The sequence below is a fragment of the Belonocnema kinseyi genome, chromosome 10 (genome assembly GCF_010883055.1).
Source record: "Belonocnema kinseyi isolate 2016_QV_RU_SX_M_011 chromosome 10, B_treatae_v1, whole genome shotgun sequence".
NCBI classification, from domain to species: Eukaryota; Metazoa; Arthropoda; class Insecta; order Hymenoptera; family Cynipidae; genus Belonocnema; species Belonocnema kinseyi.
In genome coordinates this window covers 61,709,694-61,719,083 of record NC_046666.1, presented here as the reverse complement: position 1 = coordinate 61,719,083, position 9,390 = coordinate 61,709,694, and the positions used below count along the sequence as shown (strand labels likewise).

Here is a 9,390-nt window from a genome sequence, read left to right as displayed (position 1 = left end):
CATATCTCGGCTATGAAAAATCTTATCAAAAAGTTAGGCATCGCATTTTGAAGGTAAAGAGTAGTTCTTTACGATGCTATTGTCAGTTTGTGAAAAAAAAATTTTCGCAATGTTACGGGGCCTCGAACACATCAAAATAACGGGTTTTTGACCCATTTAGGTTAGAATATCTCGAAAACTGAGGGTGATGGAATTTTTCTGAGGTCAGATTCGGATTCAGCGCAGCAAAAACCTTCGGGTATAGTAGGTCTGGTCTCTGGTTCTGAGAATTGTTGGCCTGTGTAATTATCATATAATTTATTGTTAAAACATACCTAGTATAAACATTTGTTTATATTATTGATAATAATTTTTCAAATCGAAATTTTTTCCAAATCGTTTATAACATGAAACAAATCACTGACAAAATAAGGAAGAATAATCTGAAAATAATGAAAATGATAAAAAATTATCTTCAAGTAATGTTAGTCTATCAAATTCAGGCAATTAGAAACATATTCGTATTATTAAAAATATTAGAGATTACTTACTCGTGAAAAACTGAAGGATTAATTACCTTCATTTGAAAATAAAAATTTTTATTTTTATTACTAATCATATTTTTCCAGTGTATTAGGAATTACTATTTGAAAATCATATTGATGTGATTAATTGTGATATAATGTGATTCTTGTTTTTATTTTTAGGATTTCTGCACATTTACTTATTTATTGAACGTTAAATAAGATTTTAAATTTGATTTTAATCTAATTTAAAGTTCTTAAATTTAGAAAATCATATTTATAATTTTTATTATAAATCGACAGGTTTTTAAATTAAATGAGTGATATCTGTTTTATCTGCCAATTTTTTTCACTCCAAATTCAACGGTTTTATACTTGTTAAAACATCATTGCCCATTTTTGATTTTAAAAAAATGTCTAACCCATATCTTTTTTTGTTTTGTATATAAACTTTACAATTCTGAAAATGGTGCTAATTTTGCACTTTTTGACTATTTTCAAGTGGCCTAAGAAGTATCTTAAAATTTTTTTTACTATTCATGAAAATAATACTATGATTCTTCTGTGCAAATCGAATAATTTGATGAAAACCATTTGAAAATAAATTGTAAAGAAGTATGTCATTGACCAAATACAAAAAACGTAACTTTTGCGCAAGTATGTAAGAAAGATTCCTTTGCGGTTCACATAAATAATAATGTGTTTCTTTCACTCGAAAAAGAGTAATTTGATGAAAAACATTTGGAAAAAATTGAAAATAAGTATGTCACGAATAAAACATAAAAAGAACGTCATTTTTGTCGATATTTCAAAAAATTATGACTTTATATAAACTTATTTTGTTTAAAATAAAATTTTAAATTATTATTTGTCATCTAAAACTGTGCGCTTAAAAAATCGAAATAATTTTTGAATTTATTAAAAAAATTTTTAATATTTTGTCAAAAATTATGGGTTGACCTTGTAGGATACGTCAACTTTCAGAAATTTCTCAGAAAAATATTTAAATAAATTCTTTTTTGCTTCTGCCTACCCTTTTATAATCTTTTAATATTTTTTCAAAAATTTTTGCATCCAAAAAAATGTTGCCTAACATATTTCTAACTCTCTCCCATCATAACAGAACAATAGCAGCTCCTCTTGAATCCTCCCTGCTCCTAAAGCGATTCTAGGATTTCAACTATTAACAAAATATGTATTTATTTATAAGTTTATAAAAATATTTTCGTATTGAAACAAATGTGAGCATAATTGTTTAATTGTTTTCACATGCAATTTCTAAATAAATATGTAAATCAGTTACCTTAATTTGAAAGACAGTTATACTATCCAAATCTATCATGACACCAAAAAATTTTATTTTACCGATTTAATACCTAGAAGAAAAATCACTTTAGCTTTCGAGAATTAACTAAATGTCAAATTATTTCGCGATTCGCGCTTTCTCGAGTGGCACGTGGTTGCGCATGTTTATTAAAAGTTACCAACCGCAAGTCATGCTTTTATTTTAATGGTTACATCATGTTTGAAAGATTTTCATCTCGCCCGTTTCACAACATTCGGAGCGACCGATAAAGCCACATACAAAACTTTTTTTTATCAGTCCCTTCTCTCAGAAAAGATCTGTCGTCTATGAAGATCACCGGAGAACTGAATTGGAGTCTTTACTATTTAGTCTTTATCATCGGCTTCTTCTGCACACGAGACGCACTCGGCATAAAACTTGCTCTTCGTAAACGGTGATCAGTGATCGCGTATGTCATCGTCAAAATGTCGTCACGAACCAGTTACCAAGACAGGTTACAAATTACAAAGGTACCAAAAAAACTCGTTTTAAACATTCTTAAAAATATTTGACTTAAAACTCTTTTCACAATTTTCGTATCTTATCATGTGAGCGCCGAGCTCTTACAAAAATGGTTTTCATAGCATGTTTGTACGTTAATTATATCGCTGAAATCTTGCATTCACATACTATCCCTCCTCTACTACCCCTATTTTAGCCTACTTCCCCCTCCCATAAACATACTCTGCTACTTCCCCTAATTATCCCTAATGCCTCCCTGACTTTACCTTGCTCTCTCTCAATCTTCTTCTTTCTACTCTCCTTCTCCTATTGTCACTTCCCTGCAACCCTTCACCTTAATTCTCTCTACCTACTTTCCCCAACCTCTAATATTTCTCCCTTTACTCTCCCACTCTCTAATATACCTACCCTTACGTCCCTTCACTTATCATACTTTCTTCAATTTTTCCTTCCACTATTTACCCTCTCCGAACTTCCCCTACTTCCTTGTCCATTAATTCCCCTGCTTCCGTTAATTTCCCACCCTTCGGGTATTCTTGACCACTATACTCTTCAAAACTGCTCTAGGCTTAAATCCCTCCCTCCCTCAACTTATTCTTCTCAGCTCTCCTCAATCTCATCTGTCATATACCCACTTCTTACATCCATCCGCCTAATATTTTACTTAGCCCGTAAAACCTTATATTAATCCACTCGCCAGTTTCTCCTCAACCTCTTCTTACAGATATTCACCCATCTTAAGCATACATCAAATCTCACCCGCTAGCCCTCATTGCTTGCCTTCCACGCTCTCTCCTCCACGTCAGTCGCTTCCAAAAGCAAAGACTTATCTCAGCTACCTTTGATATACCCTCCCCTTTTATCTAATTACCTCAAGCCCCGTTACACTTTACCCTCACCCCCTGACCATCTTAACCCTTCTCACCCTGGAAACATGTTCAATAAATACCCTTGGCACCAGCAAATGGAGAAAAATGGAAGGGAAGAAAAATAAATTCACTTAAGTCACTTCTTACAATAAATTAAAACAAAGAAATTATGGATTTCTAAGTTTTATTGAAATTCTACGGTTTGGTAACCCTATACTGACACCCTTATAGTTTCGGTCGGGTGTCCGTCCTTCTGCCGTACAAAAGGGCATAAGCACCAAAGTTTAAAATTACAAAAGACGTAAGCGCCGATATTTGGAAAATAAAAAGGGCATGAACTCCAACATTTGGCATAGCAAGAGGGCATAAGCTTCAAAGTGTCTAAAAGGTCATAAGCGCCAATATTTGGCAAAGCAAAGGAGTATAAGCGCTCAATTTTGAATATGAAAAATGACATAAGTCACAATATTTGGCACGGCAAAAACTCATAAGCGTCAAATTTTCAGAAATTAAAAAAAGAATAAGTGGCAACATTAGGCTTAGCAGAAGAGCTCAACCTCCAAAGTTTGGAATTCCGAAAGGATGTAAGTGTCCGCATTTGACACAGCAAAAGAGCTTGACAGTCTAAGTTTGGAATTCCGAAAGAGCACAAGCGACAAAGTCTGACATTCCATAAGAGCATAAGAGCCAACATTTGGCAATCCAAAAAGGCATAAGCGTCAAAGTGCTAAAGATTTAAATTCCAAAGGAAATAAACGGCAACAATTGCCATCGTAAAAGAAATTAAAAAAAAAAATTTTCAAACTAAATTGAAAAAAATTTTGTTTAAATTTTGAAAAACATGTTCTTTAAAAATAATTTTTGCCCAAACAATTTTCGGAAATAAATTTTTTTCAACAAATTCTTTTTACAAAATGAAAAAACATTTTTTCATAAGATTCTGTTAAGACTTAGTAGAATACGAAAGCCTTCCTTGTATGCGCTCGGCACCTACTTTGACGAATTTTTTTTAGTTCTTTGAAGTCAACCTTACTTTTCAGAAATTCCCTTAAAATCCACTGAATTCAATGATTTTTTTGGGAGTTTCCTAATTCTATTCACTGCCCTTTAGCTGGATTCAGTAAATTTTTTGGTTTAAAACTTTAAATCTTTTAAATCTTTTTTTAATTCATTCAAAAATTTGTCCTGAATTCTTATTAATTTATCCTTAATTTTTGTTTAATTCCTTTTAATTGTTTTTAAAAATTTTTATTTTTTACATAGCCCTGCATTTTTTCTAATTCACTTGATCGTTCGATCTTTTTTTAATTCCTTGCTTTTTAATTTTTTAAGTTATTTTTTCCATTCACCTAAATTCTGTTGAATTAACTTTAAATTCTATTCGTTCCCACTTTACTCAATTTGATGCAGATTTTTTGATTAAAATTTTTTTTTCAATTATATTTTTTCAAATTTTATTGAATTTTATCAAAATCTCTTGAATTCCCTTAAAAATTTTTAACTTTATGGCAATTTTATTTAAATCAGTAGAATATTTAGAATTTACCTTGATATTTTGTTCATTTATCTTGAATTCGTTTAAATTGTTTGAATAATTCTTTAGAGATCTTTTGATTTTTTAATCCTCTCTAAAATCTTTTGAATTCCCTTAAATTTTTCTAAATATACTCGAATTTCACTTTAATGGATATAATATTTTTTATTCCTTGAATTTTCATGAATTTCATCGAATTATTATTTCCTTTAAATTCCTCTGTATATACTCGAATTTTAGTAATTTTTGGTTTTTGTTTAATTCGTCAATGTATCCTGAATTCGTTAGAATTCATGTAGAATTCTTAGAAATCTCATCGAATTCTTTTGCATTATTTTTTATTAAAAAGAACATTAGTCATTTTTGGTCCATTTTTAGGTTTAAACAGGTTAATTTTTCACTTTTTTCAAGTAAATTAGGGATGTGGCAACTGTGTTTATTCTTTGTTTAGTTTTAGCAGAAATAATTTGCAGAAAAATGTTTCCTTCAATCCAGCCCTTCTCTAGATCAATATGATTCCTGCCGTAGTAAATAATTGTTAAAAAAACACCGCCACAATTTGAATAATGAAAATAATATAATAGTTGTAAAAGTAATAACTTTGATTGTTGTCATAAAAAAAACTTTGGTAACTATATTTGGAGAGTAAATAAGAAAGTAGCGATTGATTTTCAATACTGTTACTGAAAAAAATGTAAATCAATACCAAAAAAACTATAGTCACAATAATTATTTATTTCTCATCACTAGTGAAATCAAGACGTTCGTGTTGATCATCATGGAGGATCGACTTAATCATGGTACGGAAGGTGACAAAATGTTTGACAGTTTCACCCTGTAGGGTCGATTCCATTATAGCCCTTATAATCAAAAAGATTTTCGCAGGTTTTGGTCTAAAGCAAATTTTGTTTGCAAAAGTTACTAACAATGAAAATTTAATGTTATATATATCTGGGCCTGATCGGATTTTCCATGTGCGGCCGCAAGGGGGCAGATGGTGTGGCTCGCATCGGAACCCCGTCGGGTCGAGTTAGATTCGACAAGATTACATCAAGTTTTCTGTTGTCGTGATATTGCTTTGTTTACATCGAACTTAAAATGCCAAAAGCAAAAAGCACATTGCGAGTTCAGAAGCACAGAATTTCTAGTGAGATTTCTTATATCCGCAATGAAGGTGAGGATAAACTTCCGAAAAGCGCTCACCTCCGATTAATTCGAAACTTCGTATAACTATGTATTTTGACGCGCTAATTACGAATATGATAGTGAAAATACCCGCAAATTAAATTTTTTAAGGTCAAACCCCCAAAAAACTATAAAAATTTTGTTTTCCGTTTATTTCAGTCATAATAATATATAATACTGCAAAATGTTTAACAAATCGAGTTAAATTGTATGAAAAAATTATATATATAGATTAAATTATTTTAATTATTTTTAAAAAATAACCTCACTTTAAAAATCTTATTCCACGTGCCGAATTTGTGTTAGTCAAACAAAAGACATTCCAAAAGAATATTAAAAAGATTTTAAAATATTGATAGTTCAAATTTATTTATGAATGCAAATGTGTGTGTGTGTGTGTGTAATACCTCTAAATTTGACCATTATTTTTTTAAACATAATCATATATCCGAAATGCAAACTCTGAACGATAAATTCAAAGAATAAAAACTGTTCAATAATGTAGAATATTGAAAAATTGAAGTCTTATAAAACACAAAGTCTGAAAAAAATATTATGAAAAAAACTTTTGAAATTTTACTAATTATAGAAATAAAAAATTAAAGGGGCCATATCTGGGCCAGATTGGCTTCCCATTTTGTATGCCCAGATCTGGGCCCTGTCGGGTAAGGCATTTCATTTACGGTCTGGCGCTAGATAGATTATCATATCAGGGCCACATTTTTCCCGATCGAGGCCAGACCTGCGCCCACAAATATGTCTGCACGGGTTATACACAAATTTTACTTTTGTTCCTTTAAATGAAAAGATTTTTCCACACAGTGTTCTACATTTTTTCTAAAGGAGAAATGCAAATTGTCTGCCTGTGTTATCCTAATATCTAATCTGACTCTGTGATAGTCAAAGTGCACGCTGACCCTACATTTTATCATAAATTTTATAATAAGTGAGTGATACTCATTTTGAAATTATAATACAAATTAGGACCTTAAAAATGCTCTAAAAGTTTGCGCCTAATCTAGAACAGAAACTAGAATCTGAAAAGTTTTTTACTGATCATCTCACGTACAATAAAAAAGCACTTATCCTTGGCATTAATCAACATTCTACAGACTTTTATTGGACTATATTTTACAATTCCTTAGGCTTATCACCATTGCCTCAGGTCCGCCGTGAATGAAGTGATGTCCTCGAACAGTACAATTTATCAAATTGTAAGTGAAGATTTGCTATGAAACTTAGTTGCGCCACATTGCTAGCATTCTGATTTTAAAATTGGAGCGGGAAATAAGTATAACAAGCCGTTTAAAAATGACTTAAATCAGACTACAAATTTGGTGAAATGAATGAAAGTATGAAAATCAGTGATTTTATTTTACAAGAAAAGCACCTTAATAAACATTTCAAACTCTTCACTCTGGTCCCCACTCCTCCCTTTTTTTTTAAATTCCTCTTTTTCCCATCTTTTTAAGCAACTGCTCCCTTTTGTCCCTTTTCTTGTTGTTTTTCTTATAATTATGCTAATATTCGGTTAAAGATTGAACTGTTTTTAGAAACTACTTTTTTAATCGAGAATTAATTTTCTTAACCGAACGTTTTATTAATAAATTATTTTATAAAAATATATAGTTTTCAGGGATTGGTAGCCCTATGCAGAAGTCCTTTATAGTTTTCGTCGAATGTCCGTCCGTCGTACTTTTTTCCAAGGTGGATAAAAAAAGGGAGAGTAAATTAGGAGAGGGAAAGTATAGGAAATAAAAGGAAGTGAGAAGAATATATGAATTGGTACTAGGGGAAGTTAAGGAAAATTATGGAAATAAAAGTGAGGAGAAATGAGGATAAATGAAGAGGAAATATGGAAGGTAAGGGGAAATAAAGTGAGGAAATTCGGGGAATTAAGCAGAGGGAAAGTGAGTGGACATGAGTAAGGAAGAAGTTAGAGGAAATGAGAGAAGGAAAATAAGGGCAGTGAGGGGAAGCTTGGAGAGGCGAAAATGAAGGGGTGAGAAAGAAGCAAGCGAAAGTGGAAATTGGGGGAGGAGAAGTAGGCGAATTTAGAAGAAATGAGGTGAGGGTAAGTATGGGAAGTGAGAGGGAATGAAGTGTAAGCATATTAGGGGAAATCAGTAAAGAGTAAGAAGGGGAAATAAGTAAAAATAGGGGGAATTGTTAGAAATGAGAGTGAGTGAGGGATAAAAAGTGAGGCCTGGGGAAGGCAAGTAGAGGAAGGAGAATGTCAGCAAGAAAAACGAAGAAAGGGGAAAGTATAGTAGGAAGAAGTTGGGGAAGAGATGGCGAATGGTCTATTGAGGGGAGAGAAAGTATGAAAGGTGAAGGTTTAAACGACTTAATTAACGTCTTAAATGACTACGAAATCTTTTTTTTAGACTCGCTGCACTCACTTGGACAAATTATTAATTGAAAATTCAACTACTTGGTTAAAGGTTAAACTACTTCTTTTAAACATTCATTTTATTGTTTGGATATTGAACTGCAGTCAAACCTGGATTTAGGGATCCTCCATTTAATGTTGCCGGGAATTAACGTCACGCGGCAGGAATGGATGAGAGGAGCTGTGGGGGATGTGCGGGGTGCTCTCTCAAGCGGGACAAGCGAGGAACGCAGGTCTATCAAGCTAGCACCTCCACAAACGAAATTCCCAAATTTCTTTATGTCAGAATTTTGGGCTTTTTTTGGCTGTATTGCCGATTTTTGGGCTCCGCTACTTTTTGTGAAAATTCAAATTTTGAGTGGAGGTGCTGACTTGAATCAAGCCAGAACCTCCACTATATGAAAATTGAAAGAAAAAGAAATCAAACACGACAGAATTTTGGGCTTCTTTTGGGCTCTTAAACGCACCAGTAACCAATTTCCAAAAACCACCCCTACAAAATATAACCCCCCCCCCCTTCTATATAAAAAATCAAATTCGGAAAAAACAAAGAACACCAGAATTTTGGGCTTATTTTGGGCTCTAAAATTCATGAAAAAAATCATAAAACTACCCCCATTTTCAAAAAACCACCCCCTTGCAAAAAATAAAAATTTGCAAAATCAAAAATGCAATAGACCTTGGTTTTGGAATTTTTGAACAGCCCAAAAATCAGAGACTCCATTTGAACCGTAAAATTCGAAAAATATCATACACTATATCATCACAAAATCACAAAATATCATCACACTGTAATATTCCGAAAAAGATTGGTTTGCACAAAATTATGTTTGATTGTTAAAAAGGTACTGGTTTTTAACGTCAAGTGTTGGGGACCAAAAATCGGAGTAGGTATTTTTAAGAAGCCCAATTATCATAAACTCTACTGACACAGGAAAATTCTCAAAAATATTAATTTTTGAGAAAGTCATATATACATGGTAGAGAAGGGTTGATTTTATACGAGGGTGGATTGATAAGTTTCCGGCCTGACCAAGAAAAACAACGTTTTTAAGAATTTTTTGTTTTTATTTCTCAACATAATCTCCTCCAAGGCTGAT

General features: G+C 32.2%; 1 protein-coding gene and 1 long non-coding RNA gene across 3 annotated transcripts in view; one reads left to right on the top strand and one right to left on the bottom strand.

The window, feature by feature from the left end:
• The window catches only part of LOC117181437 (trypsin-3-like), a 91,916-nt gene extending 89,789 nt beyond the window's left edge, over positions 1-2,127 (bottom strand). The window contains exons 1-2 of one of the 2 annotated variants that reach the window (XR_004468121.1): positions 1,992-2,127; positions 1,807-1,879 (exon numbers count right to left, since the gene is read on the bottom strand). Coding sequence is in view for 1 of the 2 variants with exons in the window: in XM_033374092.1 (XP_033229983.1) it covers positions 1,992-2,001 (10 nt within the window). In the remaining variant the exon portion in view is untranslated. The remainder of the gene's footprint in view (positions 1-1,806; positions 1,880-1,991) is intronic. The other variant, XM_033374092.1, reaches the window with a different exon arrangement.
• The window catches only part of LOC117181438, a 58,948-nt gene that overhangs the window by 32,921 nt on the left and 16,637 nt on the right, over positions 1-9,390 (top strand). The gene's annotated exons all lie outside the window — the stretch shown is intronic.